The 25709-nt window shown below is 39.8% G+C and overlaps 1 protein-coding gene across 2 annotated transcripts in view; it reads left to right on the plus strand.

Annotated features, from left to right (window-relative positions):
- The window catches only part of slc35b4 (solute carrier family 35 member B4), a 64938-nt gene extending 43803 nt beyond the window's left edge, over nt 1–21135 (plus strand). Inside the window, exons 2-10 of one of the 2 annotated variants that reach the window (XM_034176144.1) lie at nt 8126–8235; nt 8313–8419; nt 8513–8562; nt 8665–8746; nt 9346–9406; nt 9682–9791; nt 13801–13876; nt 13991–14066; nt 20719–21135. In XM_034176144.1, the coding sequence (XP_034032035.1) occupies nt 8126–8235; nt 8313–8419; nt 8513–8562; nt 8665–8746; nt 9346–9406; nt 9682–9791; nt 13801–13876; nt 13991–14066; nt 20719–20965 (919 nt within the window). In that variant the 3' untranslated portion in view covers nt 20966–21135. Of the gene's footprint in view, nt 1–8125; nt 8240–8312; nt 8420–8512; nt 8563–8664; nt 8747–9345; nt 9407–9681; nt 9792–13800; nt 13877–13990; nt 14067–20718 lie in introns of both variants that reach the window. The other variant, XM_034176143.1, reaches the window with a different exon arrangement.
- Nucleotides 21136–25709: the final 4574 nt, after the last annotated feature.

Raw genomic sequence — 25709 nt, forward strand, 5'->3', positions numbered from 1 at the left:
TCTCAGATGGGCTTTAGTTAAGGAGTTTGTGCGATAGTACAAGTGCCTTTGTGGGTAAGGGCAAGAAGAAGGCATTTCAGCTAGTCCTATCAGAAGTTGACATGTGCTTTGCAATGCAGCTCATGGGAAGATCTCTGAATGTCACAGATGAATGCACTTTAGCATTTACTCGGTTTGTCTGTAAACTGTATAGTCATGATGAAAGTGACACTGACAGTGTCAGGTACAGAATGTTCTGCAGCAAAGACAGTCAAGTGATCTCACTCCAACCACAAATGCCCTTTGCAATTACATTGCACGATCAGATTATCAGGCTTGGATTTGGTGTCATTCCCTAGAGGCTGAGGCACAGCCACCAAATCCAAATGAGCATGGGTGGGATCTGACAGATGGCAAGATCTCAATCCACTGGACGGACCAGCAGCCCGCCCCAAAAGCAATCCTGGAGCTGATCAGTTGTAAGTGTTCAAAGGACTCCTGCAGAGGGAACAGATGCTCTTGCCGCAAGCATGGGATGCCTTGCACAGATGTATGCGGATGTGTCTCGTGTGAGAACCATGAAGGTTTGACAGGAATTGACTCAAGTGAAGAAGATGATGACTGAATTTCATTTGTTAACCTGAACTTGACATGAAAAAAGGATATTAAACTTATGCTATGCTGTCAGCAGTCGTGGTACGGCGGTAAGATGCTGGCCAGTCAGTCACTAGGTCCTGGGTTCAATTCCCAGGACTCACTTGGTGGAGTGTCCTCACTTCTCATCTTTCATAACTCCCAGCTACTAGCTGGTCCTGATCAGCCTCTATATAGTGCATAAACTGGACCTAAAACACCGGTCATTCATTCATTCATTCATTTTTATGCTATGCTGTTACTTTCTGTTTCAATTCACTTGTGAGATTATGAACAAAACTTTTATTTTGTTTGGCATTATTTCCAACCTTTGAGAACTATTTTCATAAAAAGTTATGTATTAGCATTATTGTGTTTTATATGCCATATATATATATAAAAAAAATCAAAACCAGTTTGGTATGGTAGTGGTATATGCACTATTCACTGAAAGAAAATTAATATTAAAGTAAATTATTACAAGCGAAGGTACAAACATTGAATTTAAGCTGAACTTCTGAGGGGGTAGGTGGAATTAGAAAAATGGCCAAAAATTAAACTTATCAAATTAAAATGTTAATAAATAGGGCAGGAATCATGTCAACCAACATCGTGGAGAAAGAAAATCCATCTTGTATGAGGTTATGTGTACACCATAAAAAAGGCTTTCTTTTTGATTAGGGGGGAGGGGTAAGAAAATACCTTGTAGACAGAATCCTGATGACCAGTTGCACTAAAAACAGTTGCCAACATTCAGCAGAGATGCCAGGGATAATTTGGATGCATATTTTGTGCATATATCTTTAATACTTTTGAAATGGGAAGAGAAAATGTGACTTTACTTTGTTCACAATAGCCATGTTTTTGGATTTTTTTTTTTTACATAATTTTGCCTAAAAGACATACGAGGTCTGTTAGAAAACTATCCGACCTTTTTATTTTTTGCAAAAACCATATGGATTTGAATCACGTGTGATTGCATCAGCCAAGCTTGAACCTTCGTGCACATGCGTGAGTTTTTTCACGCCTGTCGGTTGTGTCATTTGCCTGTGAGCAGGCTTTGTGTGAGCAGTGGGCCACCCCTCTCGTCGGATTTTTATTGCAAATAAAATGTCTTAACGATTTGGAGCTTTGCTGCATCAAATTGTTCCAGAAACTGTGAGAGACCTCCAGGTGGACACCATTCGGAAAATTCAGATGGCTTTCAGGGATGATTTTATGGGGATTACACAGATTAAGGAGTGCTCCAGCCGGTTTAAAGACCGCCCACAGCGGCTGAGAGCGCGGCGCACTCCGAGCGCTGATCAACAGGCTGAAACCCCACTGAAACAACCAGATCATTTCCAAAGTGAAGGCTTTGTTGATCCGGGATGTCGTCTGACTTCCACAGAAATGGCAGAAGACGTAGACATCAGCACTTTTTTGGCACATTCCACTGTTACAGGAGTTTTTGTCATGGAAAGAAGCGGAGGGATGTGCCACGGAGCTGCTCATGGCGCGGGACAAAAGCACCTCCGTGTTGGTCTCACAGGACGGCTTTCAGATGGCTTTCAGACGGCTTTCGGTGGCTTTTCAGTCGTGTGACTATCCGAGAAATTGTGGATGAGCTGGACATGCTAGAACATGTCCTGTGAGGCTTCATCACAGCGTTGCTTTGCGCCATGCGGCTCCGTCCCGACGCGCGAATTTCTCCGCACGTCTGTCTCAATGTGCCGAAAAAGTGCTGATGTCCACATCTTCTGCAATTTCTGTGGTAGTCAGACGATGTCCCGGATCAACACAGCGTTCAGTTTGGAAATGAACGGCACATTCCACTGTTACAGGAGTTTTTGTCATGGAAAGAGGAGCGGAGAAATTCGCGTGTCAGGACGGAGCCGCATGGCGCAAAGCAACGCTGTGATGAAGCCTCACAGGACATGTTCTGGCATGTCCAGTGTCAGGGTCAAACACCTTTAGACACTTAAAGAATGGACACGGGTGCAGCAAATCTTTTTTTGTCAGCTTTGCAAAGGGAAGAGCAGTCTCAGAGCACACAGTCTCCACCTTACTCTCTTTCTGACTCTCTTCGACTGTCCCTGTGCTCAGCATCATTTTATTCAGTCCAAACAGTGTGACACAAGCAGGGCGTGATCATAGTGAGGTTGTCAGTCACCTTGGGTGGAAGCAAACATCCTGTGCAGCTGGTGGATAAAGATTCATTACAAGATTTAATACATGTCTTATCTGTGGGTTTGCTGTGATTGCTAGCCTATATTCCCTTCTTTTCCCATCAAACAACCCGTCTCCAGGCAGGCTGTGAAACCGACTGGTACACATCAATTCCATTGTTTCACTGTCTTCCCACGAAAACTTTCCTCGCTTCAAGGCCGCAATCCCAGCAGAGACATGCAGTACTACATGGTGCGAAAAATATAAGCATGCATAAGACGTGATGCAGAACAAACGGTAATAAGTGTTGTGATGGTATAAACATAATTTTTCTAACACCAGCTCAGCCACAATTTCTCGGATAGTCACGTGACTGAAAAGCCACTGAAAGCCATCCTGTGAGACCAACACGGAGGTGCTTTTGTCCCGCGCCATGAGCAGCTCCGTGGCGCATCCCTCTGCTTCTCTTTCCATGACAAAAACTCCTGTAACAGTGGAATGTGCCGAAAAAGTGCTGATGTCCATGTCTTCTGCCATTTCTGTGGAAGTCGGACGACGTCCCGGATCAACAAAGCCTTCACTTTGGAAATGATCTGGTTGTTTCAGCGGGGTTTCAGCCTGTCGATCGGCGCTCAGAGTGCGCCGCGCTCTCAGCCGCTGTGGGCGGTCTTTAAACCGGCTGGAGCACTCCTTAATCTGTGTAATCCCCATAAAATCGTCCTTGAAAGCCATCTGAATTTTCCGAATGGTGTCCACCTGGAGGTCTCTCACAGTTTCTGGAAAAATTTGATGCAGCAAAGCTCCAAATCGTTAAGACATTTTATTCACAATAAAAATCTGAAGAGAGGGGTGGACCACTGCTCACACAAAGCCTGCTCACAGGCGAATGATGTAACCGACAGGCGTGAAAAAACTCACGCATGCGCACGAAGGTTCAAGCTTGGCTGATGCAATCACACGTGATTCAAATCCATATGGTTTTTGAAAAAAATAAAAAGGTCGGATAGTTTTCTAACAGACCTCGTATAAAAGGCACCTATCATCATCATCATCATCCTAAATGCATTTTGTTTTATTCATGATTTACTGAGAGTAGTTTAGGTTACCTAACATAAAATTCAGGTGGGTGGGAGAGTCAATAGTGTGTTACCTAAAATTTTGCCTAAAAGAAAGGGGGGTACCCAAACAAAAGTGCTCGGCAAATATATCCTTGCCGGGTTGTGCCAATGACAACAAGTGGAAATGTTATCCCAGATGGACCAGGAACATCATGAAACCATCAAACCTTGGTGACCAGGGGGGTGCAACGAAAATGCATATTTCAGATTTGGGCCCATTGACTATGAACAGGCAATATTTCTGCAGCAACAGAGACAAATCAATAATCAAATTACTTTTATTTTTGTTTTGGTTGCGTCTGGTCTGTCAAGGTCACTAAATTTAACCAGGCAACCCAAGGGAAAGAAAAGTATCATCCTCTAAAACTCAAGCACTCCTCAAGTGGTTTTAAGAAAAGTAAAAATTAGTGTTTTACGAAATTAATTTTAAGATGTGTTTCTTTCATGTGGTATTCATAAAGTTTTCTTTCTTGTTTTAGAACATTTATGATAAAAGACAACTAAGCAGAATGCCCACCAGAGACATTTCTTTAATATTGCACTGATGAATAATGATTTGGAGTCAGTGGTGTCACCATGTTGACTGTCCTTCATTGTGGTGACAGTTTGAATCCAACTCATCCATCAGTCTGATATGAAAGAAATGTCACTGTGTCCATACAGATTTTCTCTCCTCACATCTGGATGGACACAGCACAGTGCACGTGACAAACCCATGTCATTTTAGTATCCATTTCTATATTTAATGTGTCTTGCATGATTATGTTCAGTACAGTTTAGTTTGTCAAAATGTTATGTCCCCTGTTCTTTCATAGGTCTGTTCTCACATGCAGTTTGTCTTGATTACGCTTGTATCAAAGTGTCCTTGCAAAACAATGTTTTTATGTGTCAAAGTACGTTAGAATGCACCTAAAAAGCATTTAGGTTTTTCAGTTTCCCAGGGGAGGCATCACAGGACCCCTCTCTCCCTTTGGGAGCTCGATCCTCAGACCGATGCATTTAACTCTTCATTCACTGTTAGTTCATGTTTACTGCATTAAGGGCCCCTACACACATAACATGAAAGACACAGAAACCAGAAAAAAATCTGCAAACCAAAAACAAAATGGGGAACCACGAAACCCTCCACCTGCTGTTGCGAGGGACGCATGGTCGGACAGGCGTGCATAATACCACAGTGATGGATTCGTGCATGCTCGTGTTCGTGTGCATGAACCAGTGGTGGGCACAGCTAACCAAAAAGTTAGCAAACACAGACAGATGCCAAAGGGATTATGGGTAAAATGTGCCTCCGCTAACACTGATTGGTTGACTCATTCATTCTATGTAAAAACCAACACATTAAAGCCAAAAAGTGAAGTTGTTATTTTGACAACCGTCTGATATAACCGGGGTCAAAATAAATAGAACACTGCCATCTACTGGCGTCCAGATGCTCATACTGCCATGAACACTGAACACTACTGGCCAGTAGATGGCAGTAGAGACCGTGAAAACTTGCCAAAACAAAAATCCAGATAGTCTGTGTCTGCTGCATTTAAGATGCATGGAATTTAATAAACACAAACTGAATTTCAGACATTTTATATATATATATTACTCTGGAACAAAGACGACAAACAGTGTTTGACATAAACGGGACTCTAAATAGCAAACAGGAATCGATTGCAATGATTCCAATTGAAAATAATGGAGAAGCAACCTGGGCTTCTTCTGGCATTTTTACATAAAACAAACACAATAACAATGTCTATAAACCCAGAGAATATATTCACAAGAGTTTTAGGCACAATATACAAAGGGTTTGATGCTGTTGTCCGTGTGGAGCCTGATCAGAGTGTCTTAAATGCATTTATTCTATCGTGAATGTACTGACAGTACCCACAATCCACCTGGAGACAGCATGTCCACACTAAAACCTTCAAAAGTAGTGCAATACTTTAAAACTAAAACATATATCTGATATTTTCACTTCATAAAACTTCAGACGTGACGTTAATTTAAACAACTTGTCCAAAATTAGTTTGGTTAAAATTTTAACCATAAGTTAAAACTGTATGCCTCTGGATGACTTGGGTAATATTGCCAGTGCATCAGTATGGCGTCAAAAGAAATGAGCTTTTTTCTTTTCTGTGACCGGTTCTCCTTTGCCTGCAGAGGATAGAGTGGTTTCTTCTGGAACCAGCTCTTCTCTGTTTGCAGAGGATAGAACTGCACATCTACTACAAAACATTGAACAGGTGGGTGCTCAACTGATTTTAAACTTAATATAAAATATAAAGCTTTGTTTACCACGCCTCCAAAAATATGTTAATGGTCTTAAAATTATCGGACCAAAACTTATCGGAAGATAATTGGTCCGATGATGGTTTTCAGAGTTATCTGAAAAGCTAATCCGATAATGAAAACTTTAGCTTCGGTAATTAATGGTTAGCGGATTAGAGGAACTGTGCCCACTACTGGCATGAACACAGTGTGAGCATGTGGAAAGTCGCGCGCACACAGCAGCGGAGCAAAAAATTAATAAAACACCACAATTTCTAATACTTAATTCCTGTTAGAGTGGATTTAGCCTCCGCCTAGACGTACACCAGGAAGTAATGAAATGATGTGGATTAATGTTCTCTCTTTCATGTTTTACATGAATTACTTGATGCGCTACTCTAATGAAGAGCCGGGCTCTCATGGCGTGAACACATCATTTGGCATGGTGTGTCCATCGCACAGTCATCTGCTGCAAATGTGATCTGTGTTTTTAATTATTACAATGTGAGGAAATCCCACCATGACACGCGCGTCGCGCGGGCATCCCATGGGGTGATTTCCTGCATGGCACAATATTCAGCAGTGCTGCAGTGCGCTGATGCAGCGGTGAAGTGAAGCGATATGTTTTAATTTATTCCCACCTGAGCCCCTGGCAAAAATTATGGAATCACCGGCCTCGGAGGATGTTCATTCAGTTGATTACTGACTGCCACAATTTTTTTTTTCCTGATTTCTTATAGTGTTTCTTAAAGCCAGAAAGTTGCCATTTGAAATGACTTTAGTTTTGTGTCATGTCTGTGATCTGCTTTTTTTCTACAAAATTAAACAACTGAATGAACATCCTCCGAGGCCAGTGATTCCATAATTTTTGCCAGGGGTTGTATTATTATGTGATTGTCCTGCATCTGTCTGATGACTGTGTTGTAATGTAACACCTTGCATGCACAGTCATGTCCAGCTGTCAGTCAGTGGTTAGCTGACATTCGCTATATGTCTACAGCAAAGCATATGCGCAAAGTGATCACACAAGAATGAGTTCACACCTTCACCTTTATTTGTTTTATTTAATCCCCACTCTTTCTGTGTGTCATGTAAACTACATTTTATGTGGTAGAAGTGACATCAGCCTGCCCGGCTGGCTGTGCCGCACACTCAGATACTGGCCGGTCCTCATGAGATCATGAACACCCACCTACACGTGCACTACATGTTCTCCAGCTGAGCTGCAGGACACAGCGGTCAGCTGTTCTTGCAGCACACTGCGCTTGACTTCGACCGGACTGCGGAACCTTCACCCACAGCTGACAATGTTGGATTCATGGTGTGTGTGTGTGTGTGTGTGTGTGTGTGTGTTGGTGGGGAGGTAGACGCACTCCACAAGCCATTTGTGGGGGGGGTGACGATGACACACTCCATACACCATTTGTGTGTGTGTGTGGGGGGGGGTCGGCACAGTTACACCCATGTGTGTTGCTAGGTTATGCCACACTCGTGTGGCAGACGCTTTTCTCAAACAGATCGAATGTGATCGCCTGCTGTCTATCGTACCAGGAGCACGAACAGCCCCTCCTTTTCTAAATGTGCAACAAGCGGTGTTAGATGTTCGTATGTGACACCTGGAATTTGGCTGACACCTGCCAAGAGGGGGCTCGAATGGGCACGTGCAGGGCATTTGCTGTCTTTCGGGCGCTTGTGTGCATGAATGGTTGTAGCAACAGCTGTACGAGGCGCTTGAGGCGGCTCCGATTTTTCATGAATGACATGCAATTCCTCCTTCATGCACTAGTCGGCTTCAATCGTGTTATGCGTGAAGAGGCCCTAACTAATGTTAATTAATGTATCCTTATTATAAAATGTTACCACATTTGTTATTTTACATGATGTTTCTACTTTATTGGTGTAAGAGCTTTTCTAATATGTTTTACACCATTATCTCAGTCAGAAAGATTTGTTTATCGCTGTTTTGTTTGGTTTTCTTTCAGAGAATTTCCAGGATCTGGCAACATAATTACTTTTGCTCAGTTTTTATTCATCGCTTTGGAGGGCTTCATCTTTGAAATGAAGTTTGGAAGGAAGAAACCAACAATCCCTATTAGGTATAGATGACCAATGAATTTAGAGATTCTGGTGCTTGATGCAATGAAACACAAATCCTAATGTTTGTATTTTTCAGAAACTATGTGATCATGGTGACCATGTACTTCACAGTCAGTGTGTTTAACAACTACTCACTGAACTTCAACATCTCCATGCCGTTACACATGATCTTCAGAGCAGTAAGCAGCATCATCTGTGTGCTTTTGATCTTCTACTCTGGTCTTACTGCATCAGCCTGATCTCGCTCTCTCTCGCTCTCTCCCTCCCTCCAGGGATCGCTGATTGCCAATATGGTTCTGGGCATAATCATTCTGAAGAAAAGGTATCCCAGCATGCCACTGTCATGTTTTCTGAAAAACACATTTATCCCACACCAATATTACTTGGGTTACTGTTATTTTTATCTGTCCTTCGCTCCCTGCAGCTATTCATTCAGCAAATATCTGTCTATAGCACTAGTTTCAGCCGGCATCTTCATATGCACACTCATGTCTGCAAAGCAAGTGGTAAGTGCTGATCATGTCAGTGACTTAATAATTATTATGTGGGAAGCTAAACAAGGAATTTTGCCAGATGATGTCCAGAATTAATTTAGTTTTGTTACACAGGCCGTTTGCCATAGAAGAAAAAATCGTTTTTAGGCTCTGTTTGCACGGAGAACTAAGAAACAGAAGTGTCCCTCTGTTTGTGAAGTTTAGCTTTGGAGTGCTTTGAATAATGAAATTAAATGTTGCACAAATATATAAATAAAAAAATGTATAAGGACAAGGTCATGACAGAATATAGAAAATTAGAAGAACAATGAATGTAACCGCTGAAATGTAAGAAAACTTTGTTCCTGTTAATGATGCTTATTTGATGCTTGGTGACTTGACGAGGAGACGGTGTTCAGGTTGGAAGTGAGGAAACAAATGGATTTCTTTTTTATAAGGAGCAGAGAATACAACATTTATCTTCTTTCTGTTCCTTTTTGTTCATGTAAAATGGTTGTGTAAGTAGGTATTGAATGAATGAAATTACATGAATGAATACATGAAATGTAAAATAGCAACTAATTATTTAAGTTTGGAAGGATGCACTGAGATTTTTCATCTTCTTTCTGCAGAATGCACCACGTGAGGGTTCAGACGAGCAAGGATTCTATGCGTTTATGCGCTGGCTTATAGGTTTGTGCTTTTGATACTGTAATGGGCTACTGTTTAGCGGTGCTTTTTTTTAATATGTTATAAACAGACAAGCATGTCTAGATTGAACAATGACAAACTGTAAAACATGAGAAACCAAAACAGAACTATAGAGTTGTTGACAGGAGATATAAAAGCAGTGTAGAATTGTAATGTCTTGTTAGTTTTTCAGGTTTGCCCCAGTACAATGTGATATCAGCAACATGAAAATGGTGTAACATAACTGCATTTTTTTTGGGTGTTTCTTGTTTATTCAGGTGTTGGCATGTTGACCTTTGCTTTACTAATGTCTGCAAGAATGGGCATTTTCCAGGAGATGCTATATAAAGTGTATCAAAAACGTTCCAAAGAAGCGCTCTTCTATAATGTAAGTTTTCATAAAGTTCAAGATTTATTTGAACTTTTGTTACAGTAGCGCTTCAGTCCTAAGTGTCTTGAATGGTTCATTCATTAATTCATTTTGTATACCCGCTTATTCCATTTAAAGGTCACAGGGGGGCTGGAGGCCTATCCAGCAGTCACTGGTTAAGAGGCGGTGTACACTCACTCACACACTCACGGTCAGTTTAGTGTCTCCAGTTCTCCCAACATGCATGTCTTTGGAAGTGGAGCACCCAGGGGGAACCCATGCAAACTCGGTGAGAACACACAGGCTCCACATAAAAAAGACCAGGTAGGAAGTGAACCTGTGAGGAAACAGTTCTGAGCACTGAGTCACCATACTGCCCTCACTGGTTCTTCAGCTGTTGGTTATTCAGTCAAATGTGTAGTGAGCAGGGGTGGTGGCCAAGTGGTTAATGCGCTTGGTTTCAGTTCAGAAGGCTCCGGGTTCAAATTCCACCCCTGCCACATTTCTCCATGTAATGTGGAGTTGCGTCAGGAAGGGCATCCGGCGTAAAACCTGTGCCAATTCAACATGCAGATCCACCTTGGATTTGCTGTGGCGACCCCGAGTGCAAACAAGGGAGCAGCCGAAGGGACTTACTTTTTACACCTCATATGAGTCTCCCTAAGTAACGTTCATTTCACACAGTCATTCCGGTCGTACCCAAGGATCTTCTAAATTGTCACCTTAAAGTAGAGAGGGTCAGAGTTCTAAAATTTTGCGTGACCATTTTCTGATCCACTCAGTGGTTTAGCACATTTCAGGAAATTATGACTTTTAAAGGCAAACATGGTCCCAGTCCATTTATAGAAGTGGACCAATTTTGATATTGCACAGAGAAAATTAAATTAGTGATCTCCAGCGCTCTGCTCTTGGAGATTTCCTGCACTGAAAGTTTTCCACCCAAACTGCCCACACCTGATTCAAATCGTCTGGTGTCTACTGACTGTTGATTGACTGAACACATCTGACTCACCTGAGTAAATTAGCTGCGAGGACAGCAGGTAAGTAGGAAAGTATGCAGGACAGGTGAGCTCTATGAGCAATGTTGGTGACTACTGCTTTAAACAAAACATTTCCTACAGTATAAATTTTTAGCAAGAGGGGACAGTATGTATTGTGCCTTAGGATTTAGAGCTGCCCTGTGACAGGTAGCAAAATTTCTCCTGTGCTAAAACCATCGATTTCTTTGTATTCAGTAGATGGAGGACCGGGCTGATCCACTCATTCGCTGACTGTTGCCAGAGGGTCTGACAAGCAGACATAAATAGAAATCACTGTGGACATGTTGAATGTTTTCAAGAGAGTTTCACCATAAATCTGCATTTTCAGTGCTATTACTGTGCTGTTAAATTTATTCAAACTCAGTCTCATATTTGTACAGCCACTATTTGTCAAAACAAATACAGAATACAAATACTATTTGTATAATAGACTTTAATTAATTTGTTTGTCCCAGTACAGATAGAAAATAATACCATCAGTTTGTCAAACACACTATGTCTGCCACTACACCAGATACTAGCCTGATCCTTAATTCATTTCATTATGAAGTTAAGTTAAAGATGGGAAATAATCAGAGGTGAAAGTAAGAGCTTCGCACGCTTGCATCATATTAAAAATATGAATATTAAAGACTGCTCTTAACCCACTTGCAGCACCGCTTTTACAGAGTGCTTCTCTGCAAAAATATCAAATATAATGAAACGTCCACACCAGCCACGGTGAAAGTATTAATCTTATTTGTGTATATTCTTATATTAGTAGAACATACAATTTCAAAGCGTCTGTCATGTCACCCACCAAATTGAGAGAAAAAGCATTTCCATTCTATGAATTTGCTCTTATAGAATATCTCAGGATAGAAAACCTGATGTGAAGAAAAAACCCAAAGGTAATTAAAAGGGGATAGACTGAGACTTATGAAAGTGAGACTTCTAATTGAATCAGTAAATGAATGGTGAGATATTTATCACGACAAAGCATTCAGGCAGTAAAATTGAAGTCACCACAGAATCAGTGGTGGGCACAGCTAACCAAAAAGTTAGCTTCCATAACCATTAATCCGATAACTGAAAAGTTATCTTTTATGACAGTGACCCGATAAACTGCTTAAAAATTTATCTTTATTACAAATAACCGATAACTTTTCAGATTGATTCGGACGCGGCCACATCAGATTACACTGTCGGCTTCTGATAAACCAGTTTCACTTTCACGTTTCGATACTGGGTAAATTCAAGGATCACAAACACATAAGAACGCACAAAAAATGAATGAATAAAAAAATGAAACTCCAAACACTGTCATCTTTCAGAAGCAGTAAAACACAGTATTAGAAGTCACAGTTTATGCCGGAATTAGATACACCGTCATTTACAAATTAAAAAGCTGCTGCTTTTTTCCACACGCTTTGAACGCTGCGGCTTAAACAGCCGAGATACGTCCATTAATGCATTGATTAGCAGAGTAAAAGATATATAAATTCTTACCTGTTAGTTTCAGTGGGATTCATTTGAATAAATAATCCACATAAAGCGTCCTTTTAAAAAAAAATCTAAAACAGTGTCAAAACGGTGAAAAAGTCCCTCTGTCCACAGCTGCGCTGCGAGAGCTCCTCTCCCCCACTGAATCTTGGCGATTAAATTATACCGTCAGCCACAAAGAAATAAATAATGTTAAAATTAATGTTATGTTTTTGTGTCGAGCAGATGACTCACTAAGGTCCAAAGTGAACCTGAACTACACTACTCACAATGCTCCCTGCGTTGACCGGCCAATCACATTTTGCGCTTGGTGATGACATCATCAGCAAGCGACAGGCAGACAAACTAAAATGTTTGATTTTAGGGTTTACAAACATTTTTGACCGTTAAACTTTGCTCACTTTACCAGCAAAAAAAAGAGAATGTTATCAGAACTAAATTCATCGGAAGATAATTGGTCTGATGATGGTTTTAAAATTTATCTGAAAAGCTAATCCGCTAGCAGAAACATTAGCTTCAATAATTATCTGTTATAGGATTAGCTGAATTGTGCCCACCACTGTACAGAATACAGATCAACGCAAAAAAAAAAAATCATTTTCTAACCTTTATTCAGCAATGTTAGTCATTTCCCCACATCACTTATATTACATATAATACTCACTTATGAAAGCTCGCTCCACCATTTAATATTATTTAACTAGCTGATAGTCCTTTGTCAGCTTGTTGCAGCACTTGAATGCTGCACACAACAGCATTTTCAGATCACTTTAACCCAAGTTTATATCAGCAAATCATAGATTTCTATTTAATGTACTGTCTGAGAACGTGGAATAACGCTAAGCAAGATGGTGACTGCATCCCCATCTAGTGGATTAAATAGAAATTGATGGCTAAAACGCATTCATTGGAAGAGCTGGTTGAATTGATGCATTAGTAGCATTTTGCGACAATGATTTACTTATGAGCTTTGAATTTTGTGTGCCTTGTTGGGTGGCAGTGATAGTGTAAAGTTTTTATTATATATTATTTGTTTTACTGCTCTATTTATTTATTTATTTTTTGTCTTTTATGTTAGCACCAAGTACCGCAGCAGTTTCCTAATGTGAACTTGTTCACTCATGTGGCAATAAAACTTTTCTGATTCTGAAATGATAAAATAAGTTTCTGCCAGTGTTTTATGCACTGGTTTTCTGCACACACCTGGAATTCTACAGAGGTTCAAAGGTGATGCCTCAGTTGCTTTGTAATGTTGGAATACACCCTCTCTTAAATGGGTTAGGATTACAGTTTAATTTTTGTGGATGCAGAAAAGGGTTTGAAATATGAACAATCCAGTGTGGTCATGCAAAGGCTTTGTATATTTCTGGAACTCATGTACAGTGTGAGAACTTCAGTATGATGTGGGGTCCTCCCAAAATGGACCAATCCCAATATCTTGGGAACATGTATCTATAGGTCACCCAGTCATACTTGAATGTAAACATTGTTTTTGTCTTTCATAGCACTGCCTGCCTCTACCTGGCTTCCTGCTTTTTTCTACAGACATCTACAACCACTGTTTACTCTTCAATGAAAGCAGTAAGTTAAAGTAATTATCACTGTACAGTTTTATGTTACATTTTCAATTATGAATGATGTGTAGATTTCAGAAAAAGTAGTGAGGATGTCATGGTATGATGGTTATCTTTGCAGCTCCGGCACTGCTTCCTTGGATCGGTGGGTCTGTGCCTGTAATGTGGATCTACCTTCTGATGAATGTCATCACACAGTATCCTTTCAAACATTAGACTGCTCTCACAGGTCTTATATGTTGCTGCACAATTTAAAAGAGTTCACAAGATAACAGGATGAGAAAAAAAAAAATTCTCAATGATTGTATTGATGATTGACATCAATATACGGCTGATCTCGGTGCATATTTGATCCAAGGTACAAACTGAAATGATTTCTGCTTGCATTCACATCCAGACCATAACTAAATTTAAGAGCGAGTTTGTATTTTATGAGCCATTATTGCTATCAGGTTCCATTAATTTTGTTAATTGCTGTCCAAGGCCTTAAAACCCTCAAGCAAGCATGAACACAACCACTTTGGTGTATGAGAAGGAATTTGAAGGGTATTCAGAGTGCATACCTTTATTAGGCTGAAAACAGAGTATTATGTACTGCCTGTGTCCAAAGATACGAGGGTGGTGTTAAGTATGAATTTTGCCCCCATCTGGGTTGTTTGTCCTTTTGTGTCACCACTGAACAAACGAAAAAGTCTTTAGAAGGGTCTATTAGCATGGACAAATTCCTTACAGAGGTACAGTAGTGTTCAGAATAATAGTAGTGCTATGTGACTAAAAAGATTAATCCAGGTTTTGATTATATTTCTTATTGTTACATGGGAAGCAAGGTACCAGTAGATTCTCACAAATCCAACAAGACCAAGCATTCATGATGTGCACACTCTTAAGGCTATGAAATTGGGCTATTAGTAAAAAAAAAAAGTAGAAAAGGGGGTGTTCACAATAATAGTAGCATCTGCAGTTGACGCTACAAACTCAAAACTACTATGTTCAAACTGCTTTTTTAGCTATCCTGTGAATCACTAAACTAGTATTTAGTTGTATAACCACAGTTTTTCATGATTTCTTCACATCTGTGAGGCATTAATTTTGTTGGTTTGGAACCAAGATTTTGCTCATTTACTAGTGTGCTTGGGGTCATTGTCTTGTTGAAACACCCATTTCAAGGGCATGTCCTCTTCAGCATAAGGCAACATGACCTCTTCAAGTATTTTGACATATCCAAACTGATCCATGATACCTGGTATGTGATATATAGGCCCAACACCATAGTAGGAGAAACATGCCCATATCATGATGCTTGAACCACCATGCTTCACTGTCTTCACCGTGAACTGTGGCTTGAATTCCGAGTTTGGGGGTCGTCTCACAAACTGTCTGCGGCTTGGACCCAAAAAGAACAATTTTACTCTCATCAGTCCACAAAATATTTCTCCATTTCTCTTTAGGCCAGTTGATGTGTTCTTTGGCAAATTGTAACCTCTTCTGCATGTCTTTATTTAACACAGAGACTTTGCGGGGGATTCTTGCAAATAAATTAGCTTCACACAGGCGTCTTCTAACTGTCACAGCACAGGTAACTCCAGACTGTCATTGATCATCCTGGAGCTGATCAATGGGTGAGCCTTTGCCATTCTGGTTATTCTTCTATCCATTTTGATGGTTGTTTTCCATTTTCTTCCACGCGTCTCTGTTTTTTTTTTTTTTGTCCATTTTAAAGCATTGGAGATCATTGTAGATGAACAGCTTATAATTCTTTGCACCTGCGTATAAGTTATCCCCTCTCCAATCACCTTTTTAATCAAACTAGGCTGCTACTTCTGAACAATGTCTTGAATGTCCCATTTTCCTCAGGCTTTCAAAGAGATAAGCATGTTCAACAGGTGCTGGCTTCATCCTTAAATAGGGGACACCTGATTCACACCTGTTTGTTCCACAAAATTGACGAACTCACTGACTGAATGCCACACTACTATTATTGTGAACACCCCCTTTTCTACTTTTTTTTAACTAATAGCCCTATTTCATAGCCTTAAGAGTGTGCATATCATGAATGCTTGGTCTTGTTGGATTTGTGAGAATCTATTGAATCTACTGGTACCTTGTTTCCCATGTAACAATAAGAAATATACTCAAAACCTGGATTAATCTTTTTAGTCACATAGCACTACTATTATTCCAAACACTACTGTACATGTGTAGCTTAGTAATGATAAAGAAGGTCTACTGATTATACAAGTAGCTATTTACCTTACTTTGGCAGCTCTGCTCTTCACTAAGTCCATACAAGCTGAATCTTGATGAGGAGTTCCTCCTTCTGCTTACAACAAGAATAAGGTGATTTGATTGGTGGTTTTTCTGTCGCGTGTTACTCGTTATTTGTTCCATTGCCTCGGTGACATCAGTAGTGTGCGTTTTTGATATGATATGTGCCTTTTTCTTTCATCTTTTTCACACTATGGTACAGCTCCATTAGCTTCTTGTAAAAATGCTTTCACAATACAAGAAAGCTAAGTCCAGCATGCACAATGTTCACTGTCAGATAAGGAATTGAACAAGTTGTTGTCCCGCTGCGCTCCGATTTCTGCTTTAAGAGAAACACCTGTCTAATTTTAAGTAAAACTAGAATGTTGCCCGTGGGGATCCACGGGCTCTAGATTGGGTAGTGTTTTTAAAACAGGTAGCTGACATTTTTCAAGGGTGGTAATAAATTAAGCAAAGAATTGGAATGGTGTGTGAATCCAGAATGTTTTTAGAACCTTAGACCGCAACAATTGTTAGAAGAGGCACTCAGCCCTTTTATTTCCTGTTAATTATGTAATTTTTCAATGTTACTTTACTGTCTTACTGTATTTAAGTTGTTTAGGTTCTTGTTATCATATCCACGCTATTATTATTATTATTATATTTTGTCATTTGAGTTTTAAATTGACCACAGTGGAAATAAGTGTTTTCATTTTCATCCATGTATTTTAACCAGTGGTGGGCACACTTCCGATAATCCAATAACAGATAATTATCGAAGATAATGTTTTCATTATCGGATTATCTTTTTCGATAACTTTAAAAACCATTATCGGACCAATTATCTTCCTATTAATTTTTACCTGATAACTTTTAGACCGATAAACAAAGTAAACAAAGCTGAACAGCGACAAGCATTTTTAAAATTTAAAATCAGTTCAGCACCTACCTGTTAAAAGTTTTAGTAACAGATGGACAGTTATACTCTCTGCTAACACAATAGAGCTGCTTCTATGAAAAGCGTCTCTATCCTCTGTAGACAAAGGAGAAATGGCCAAAAAAAAAAAAAATTTCCTTTAACACTATACCGATATGCTGGCAATATCACCTAAGTCATCCAGAGGCATACATTTTTAACTTATGGTTCAAATTTTAACCAAACTAATTTTGGACAAGTTATTTAAAATTACTGTCATGGCTGAAGTTTTATAAAGTGAAAATATCAGATATATGTTTTAGTTTTAAAGGAATGTGCTAATTTTTAAGGTTTTGTGAGCACATGCTGTGCCCAGCAGTGCATTATGGGTAGGATGACGTAATCTCAGTACGTTCACGACAGGACAGTTGCATTTCAGACACTCTGTTCAGGCTCCACTGACAACAGCATTAAACTCTAGTGCCTAAAACTCTCATGAATATATTCTCTGGTTGTAAATGTACCAGAGACAATATTGGAATTTATCTGTTATCGGTTATCTGTAACTTCTGATACATTTTTGTTTATTGTTTTATCTTTATCGAAGATAACTTTTCAGTTATCTGATTATCTGTTATCGAAGTTAATTTTTTGGTTATCTGTGCCCACCACTGATTTTAACATATTTGCAGTTATGTTATGTACTTACATTGAACTTACTGAATGAAATCACGCACATACTCACACCTTTAATCTAAAGATGATTTACCCTGCTGGAATGGTGTGTTAGTCCAGAATGTAATTAGCAACGCTAGCTAATATCTGTAGTTTCTCCAAAAATATTAGTCCTATCAACACTCCGTTTTAGTGCCATTCATTTTTGACCCAAAATACATAAGCTTACCAAATGGCAAATGTCAGCTTTCCCAAATCACACGCATGCAGAGCTTTTATTTTATTTTATGAATTTTTTTCAAGTATTCAAAATAATTTTATTGTCATATGCACATAGGAACATGTTGCCTGCACAATGAATTGTGTCTACTGCATTTAACCCATCCTAAATGCCAGTTAGGAGCAGAGGTCGCCTTTAGGCACCCGGGGACCAGCTCCAGATGTACATCCCTGCCTAGGTCAACAGCAGGGCTGAGCAAACCATGACCGGCCTCATGACAACAGACGACACACACATAACACACAACACACATAAGCCGGCCCAGTACATGAACACATATAAAAAGCACACACAAGGTAAAACTAGGGAGAGAAAAACCTTCATAGCTGCTGCGTTAAACCACACAGCAGCAATGCAGGAAAAAAAAAAACATCAGCACAAAAAAAAAAACAATGATCACACACAGACGAGAGACGACGAGACGACGACCGAGATTTGAAAAGTCCAGTTATCAGACAGAACACTCCGGAGGCAGCCTTTAGGCACCGTCAACGGCCTTGTTTGTCCATTCTGGAGGGAAAAGGGGCCCAGCCCTGAACAGTCCACTGTCCACAGTCAACGTCAGAGCTGGAGAAGGTAAGGGCGGGGGGAGACCAGGGAGAGAATGTTGTTCTTCTTCAGGAGGTTTTTATCACAGCGGCCTTGAAGTGCAGCTGTGTTTTGGGAAGCCGAATGAATATCCAGATTAGCAGACGCCTGAAAGATTCCACAGTCTGAAACAGAGTGGCTTTCAATATAGGAGAGGAGATGTGGTCATTACTGATGATCAAAGTGGTTTTCCAGTGCAGCCATCCTCCCAGAGATGGTTTCCAACGTGCGGTTAACACCTGCCGACTGAGCTGACACTGCCCTTCCAATCGAATCAATCATGTGGGGCAGCCTGGACGGGCCAATTATTGCCGCTTCCACCTTCTTAATTTTCCAGTAAACCAGCGCTATGCCCGCTCCACACAGCAGAAAGCTGGTCACCACCGAGCCAAATATATACACATCTTTGACGTCCTCCACAGACAGCATGTAAAGGCACATGACCTGCCTCCAACTGTCCATCACGTAGCCCATCACATGCGTCCTGGCAGGACAGGTCAGGTCCTCCGCCCCCGAGTGTCTTGTAGAAAAAATAGTGTCAATTGCGTTCAGAGACCACTTTAACAGATCCATTTTTGCCGTTTTCCAGAAGAGCAAAGCTGGCAGCCTCACAGACAACATGTCACAGAAGCAGGAAAGATAGGGAGGGAGGGAGAGAGGGAAAATGTGTCCGTCTCGGCCAAGAGCAAGGAGGGGAAAAAAAAAAAAAATGTTGCAAGCAGCTGCTTTTAATTCTTACACACGCACAAACAGAGGAGGTGGCAGAAGACATCAAAAGACTTTTCACTCACTGTAACGACATCATGACACTTAACATCATTAACAGTAACTAAACCAATGTAACTAAACCAACGTAACTACAAAAACACAATACATCAATAACACTAACAACATTGTTAAACTAACATGAATCTCAGTAACAACATTTAAAACCCCAAAACTCCCATGGTGCATTGCAGCACAATGTTCATTGTTTACTGATTAGCTAAAATTGCTCATTTCTCCAAAAATATTAGACCTATCAACTTTCCGTTTTGGCACCGTTCATTCTCAAAATGCATAAGCATACCAAACAGCAAATGTCAGCTCTCACCAGTTTCTGTGTGATCGAAGCGATACACACACGCGCACACACATACAGAGGCCACTTGACTATTATAATACAGGTATCAAATAATGCTTATCTATTAAGGTGTCATAAAACAAATAATTGTTTTCCATTTGTGAAATGGAAAGTATGTTTTCATTGAAAGATGGAATGGTACACTCCTTTCAAGTTGGCTGGCACCTCTGAATGGTGTGTTCCATTTTTCAACTTGTGCAAATATTACTATTGCACTCAAACATTCATTAATTGTATATTAGGTTATACCTTTCGATCTTGGTACTGGAAGTTGGTACTTATCATTTTGTCATCTGTGAAAAGATAAATACAAAAACGTAAAAAAAAAAAAAAAACAAGGCACAAGTTGAAAAATCCTGACTTTCTCTTTATTCAGTTTTGAGCTAATATGGATTAAACATGGTGGATGGATTGTGATTTAGTCTAGGATAAAGTGGTTCAGTTTTGGACATACCAGTAACCAATCAAATGTCAAGGCCACACAGAACCATATATTATGATAACACAAAGAATGCGTCTATATGACTGTGCCAAACACTTAAGGCACAGGTATTATAATCCATTTTTGTTTGTTTATGAGACCGTGTCTTGAACATTTTCCTCCTGATGAAACTGCAACACTTGTCACACAAGCCTTCATCGGGGTAATAAAGGTCAGCCAGTATTACATCCACCAAAACACAAGAACACTTCAAATCCTCCGAATCAGATCTTTCTTTGTCGTGCCAAAAGAATGTTGATGAAAGAGGTTAAATGCAAAAGCGCAACGGGGTCACCATGAAATTATATTCCCTCACCTGCCTGTCACCACCACATGAAAGATTATTGACATTGTCCACAACTTTGAGATAAAACATAAACTCTAACCCTCCTCTGTCGACTGTAATAATGTAATCATGTCAAGGTTTTACAACACTATTTGTTTTTATACATTTTTAAATCTGTAAGATGAACCAGGCCTATGCCATAAGATTGTGTCTAATTTGTCACTGTGGTGTTGCAGACTTTAACCGACATCATCAGGTATGTGTGCATCCGTGGTGTTTTCATTCTGACTGCAGAGACCAGCTCGCTGACAGTCACCCTGGTGTTGACACTAAGGAAGTTCCTTAGCCTCATCTTCTCCATCATTTACTTCCAAAACCCCTTCACGACCTGGCACTGGATAGGCACCACTGTGGTGTTCCTGGGCACCATGATCTACAGTGATGTGTTTAGCAGCGTGTACACGGCCCTGCGTGGACCTGCTGAAAGGGAGAAGACAGAGTAATGTAGAGGAAAGGACATGCCTGCTCAAAAAGGCTCCTCTCTTGGTGTCTGCTGGTGCTTAAAGAGATTTATTTTCTCTAGTAACCCTGGTGTATTTTTATACTGTCTACTGTTTTCTTAATCCTTCATGAAGTTGTAGTCTGTCAGTTGCATATAATAAATTCACATACATGTTGCCATTATTACCTCACAAGAACTGTCAAGTTAATCTCAAAACAGTTTTTGAAAGAGCGAAAGATACAAGACAGAGGTACACGCACTGCATCTAGAAAATATTCACAGCGCTTCACTTTTTCCACATTTTGTTATGTTACATCCATATTGTAGTGCTGCTTTTGATACTGTTGACCATAAAATTTTATTACAGAGATTAGAGCATGCCATAGGTATTAAAGGCACTGCGCTGCAGTGGTTTGAATCATATTTGTCTAATAGATTACAATTTGTTCATGTAAATGGGGAATCTTCTTCACAGACTAAAGTTAATTATGGAGTTCCACAAGGTTCTGTGCTAGGACCAATTTTATTCACTTTATACATGCTTCCCTTAGGCAGTATTATTAGACGGTATTGCTTAAATTTTCATTGTTACGCAGATGATACCCAGCTTTATCTATCCATGAAGCCAGAGGACACACACCAATTAGCTAAACTGCAGGATTGTCTTACAGACATAAAGACATGGATGACCTCTAATTTCCTGCTTTTAAACTCAGATAAAACTGAAGTTATTGTACTTGGCCCCACAAATCTTAGAAACATGGTGTCTAACCAGATCCTTACTCTGGATGGCATTACCCTGACCTCTAGTAATACTGTGAGAAATCTTGGAGTCATTTTTGATCAGGATATGTCATTCAAAGCGCATATTAAACAAATATGTAGGACTGCTTTTTTGCATTTACGCAATATCTCTAAAATCAGAAAGGTCTTGTCTCAGAGTGATGCTGAAAAACTAATTCATGCATTTATTTCCTCTAGGCTGGACTATTGTAATTCATTATTATCAGGTTGTCCTAAAAGTTCCCTAAAAAGCCTTCAGTTAATTAAAAATGCTGCAGCTAGAGTACTGACGGGGACTAGAAGGAGAGAGCATATCTCACCCATATTGGCCTCTCTTCATTGGCTTCCTGTTAATTCTAGAATAGAATTTAAAATTCTTCTTCTTACTTATAAGGTTTTGAATAATCAGGTCCCATCTTATCTTAGGGACCTCGTAGTACCATATCACCCCAATAGAGCGCTTCGCTCTCAGACTGCAGGCTTACTTGTAGTTCCTAGGGTTTGTAAGAGTAGAATGGGAGGCAGAGCCTTCAGCTTTCAGGCTCCTCTCCTGTGGAACCAGCTCCCAATTCAGATCAGGGAGACAGACACCCTCTCTACTTTTAAGATTAGGCTTAAAACTTTCCTTTTTGCTAAAGCTTATAGTTAGGGCTGGATCAGGTGACCCTGAACCATCCCGTAGTTATGCTGCTATAGACGTAGACTGCTGGGGGGTTCCCATGATGCACTGTTTCTTTCTCTTTTTGCTCTGTATGCACCACTCTGCATTTAATCATTAGTGATCGATCTCTGCTCCCCTCCACAGCATGTCTTTTTCCTGGTTCTCTCCCTCAGCCCCAACCAGTCCCAGCAGAAGACTGCCCCTCCCTGAGCCTGGTTCTGCTGGAGGTTTCTTCCTGTTAAAAGGGAGTTTTTCCTTCCCACTGTAGCCAAGTGCTTGCTCACAGGGGGTCATTTTGACCGTTGGGTTTTTATAAATATAGTATGGCCTTGCCTTACAATATAAAGCGCCTTGGGGCAACTGTTTGTTGTGATTTGGCGCTATATAAAAAAATTGATTGATTGATATTACAAAATGAAGTAAATTCATTATTTTTCCCTCAGACTTCTACTCAGAACATCCCATAATGACAACATGGAAAAAAAAGACTTTTTTTTTTTAAATTCAAATATCATGACTATTATTACTATTATTTGATATTGGTAGTGGAAAGTTTTACTGGGGATGGTAGTAGTATAACAGTGTTGGTGTGCAAACGGAAAGTATTCACAGTGCTTCAGTTTCTCCACATTTTATGTTACAGCCTTATTTCAAAATGGAGTAAACACCCCATAATGACAATGTGAAAAGTTTTTAGAAATTTTGCATATATTTAACAAAATAAGGAACTCACATGTACGTAAGTATTCACACCCTTTGCTTAATATTTTGTTGATGCACCTTTGGCAGCACTTACAGCCTCAAGTCTTCTTGAATATGATGCCACAAGCTTGGTGCACTTATCTTTGGGCGGGTTTGCCCATTGCTCTTTGCAGCCCCTCTATGCACAGCCATTTTTTGAGATGGCTCCAGAGATGTTCAAGTAAGCATCACAATGGTAAAGAAAGATGATGTGACTTTGAACGGGCATGGTTGTTGTTGGTGCCAGATAGGCTTGTTAAATATTTCACAGACTCTCTCAAGGATTTACAGGCAATGGTCTGAAAAACAACGATCCAGAGTTTTCTGTGGGAGACAATGCTTTGTTGATGACAGAAGTCAGAGAACACTGACAGACTGATTTGAGCTGATAGAAAGGTGCCATTAATTCAAATAATGACATTATTTACAACCAAGGTATACAAAGAACATCTCTGAATGCACAACACAGTGAACCTTGAAGGAGGTGGGCTACAGTAGTACAAGACCACATTCATTTTTGGAAAAATGTCTCCAGATGATAATCATGTAGTTGTACACTTGTGACGTTTTTCTCTGTGCATGAGCTTGCACGCAGGTGTCTCAGAGTATTGGGGTCCACAGTAACTGGAAAAGACCAGAGGAACACCCTGCTTGCAGCAGATAGGTGTACTTTCAGGAGGTGAAGATGGACCAGTTTTCTGCTGTGGTGGTTTGCTCACCAGGACACAGCCACACTTGCTCCCACTATCTGTTGGACCTTTGTGGAGCTCCATGCTCTCTGAGTGCCCTCTCATGTTATTATTCATTGGTTACCTTAAGAATACTAGATTGGACTGGAAACTAAATAAGACCCTTTAAAGACCAGTCAAACCCAGCTGCTGTGTTAACCTGGCGTTTTCTGAAATGATAGTGATCTCCAGCACCAATTAAGTGTTACAGAAGTATTTTTTCCTTTTTTTTTTTTATGCAACAATGACACCAGATCAAATTCTTTGTATGTGAGAACTAACTTGGAACCACATTTGACTCCGATTCTGATATTCTTCCTTTTGGCCAGCAGATGCCATCCTCGCCCACTATGTTATCAAACTTTACATTGGGAATCCTTTGTTGACTCCCTTAAATTCTTAATCTATAATTTAAAAAAATATATATGTGGAGGGAAAAAGTTAACATTTTCTGCATTATTTGAATTGTTACTCAAATACTAATAGTTATATCTCTTCGTCGTAATGTAATGTTGGCCTTCAGCTGCAAGTCTCTATTAAGCCTCAGGTGTGGGGTCTATGTGACTAAACATTCACATTTTTGAAATTTTATGTCTACATTCTTCAACAGAATCTACAGTCCTACAGGTTGTTTTATATATTTTCCATAAAATTAAAAGAATTTTTGATTTATCAGAGGGATGCAGAACTTTGGAATGGAAGGTTAGTCAAAATAACCTGTTTAGAAGGGCAAACATGAACACACACGTGTACTTGAGTGTGGTATTCCACAGAGAAAAAGCTTGTCACAGAGATATGATTCAGACACTAAAGTTGCAGCTCAAAAGTAGCACATGATAAGTCACACTGTACTCAAAAAAAGAACACTGACACATTTTCATAATCATTTGCTCTGCAATAAACTCTCAGGTTCATGTTAAAAATTGCTGGGATCCTGCCATCAGGTGAAACCTAACCTGTGGGCAGAAGACGCACAAACTGGTGGTGGTCGAGTGGAGGAAGCAGTGTAAAAAAAGGTGTACTGTGAGTGGTAGAGAGGTGTGTTAGGGCTGATGATTCATTGATTTTATTTATTTTTAAAATGTAACAATAACATATTGTATACAAGTAACATTAAAATAGGATTACACAAAAAAGTGCAAGCGCTTATTTCCATTGTGGTCCTTATATATAAAAAAAAACACTACATAATCAACATGAGTACAAAAAATGTTTTTTAACAATGTAAAGAGAACATGAATTTGTGACAAGGTGAAATAAAAATAAAAAAGGTACCTAACTAGTACACTATTTAAAAATGATATCTTTAAATGCACATTTCCTACTGGTCATGAGTTAATGACCAAATGGATGACAAGCTGATTCCTATTGCAGGGTTTTTTTCTAGAAAATGTGCTACGAGGGTGATTGCTATGGTGAGGGAGTGGAGCGACTAAATGCAATTCCACCATGCAAAGCCTTTGAAACTCACTCACTCATCTTAACAATGTGGATTAAATCTTTAACGGTTTGTAGTCTTCTGAGTTGTAATGCTGATCTATCGCTATACTTCTTTCACTGATGATGTGATGTTACTAAAGGTATACGTATCATCTTCAAACGATGACCTGAAAGTTCAGCTACAATTTGCAAGGTGCATCTGAGATGCAAACCGAGATTGGATGTTTTGGTGAAAGAAAATCCTCCTCTATACTACTTCATCATGAAGCCATATAACTGGTGATACACAATGCAACGCATGCACTATTCACAATTTCTCCAATTACAGCCACAGATGCCTGTAACGTCTTCTGGGTGTCTTGGTGGCTTTCCTCACTCTTCTCCTTCTTGCA

Source organism: Thalassophryne amazonica, chromosome 8 (genome assembly GCF_902500255.1).
Source record: "Thalassophryne amazonica chromosome 8, fThaAma1.1, whole genome shotgun sequence".
Classification (NCBI taxonomy): Eukaryota; Metazoa; Chordata; class Actinopteri; order Batrachoidiformes; family Batrachoididae; genus Thalassophryne; species Thalassophryne amazonica.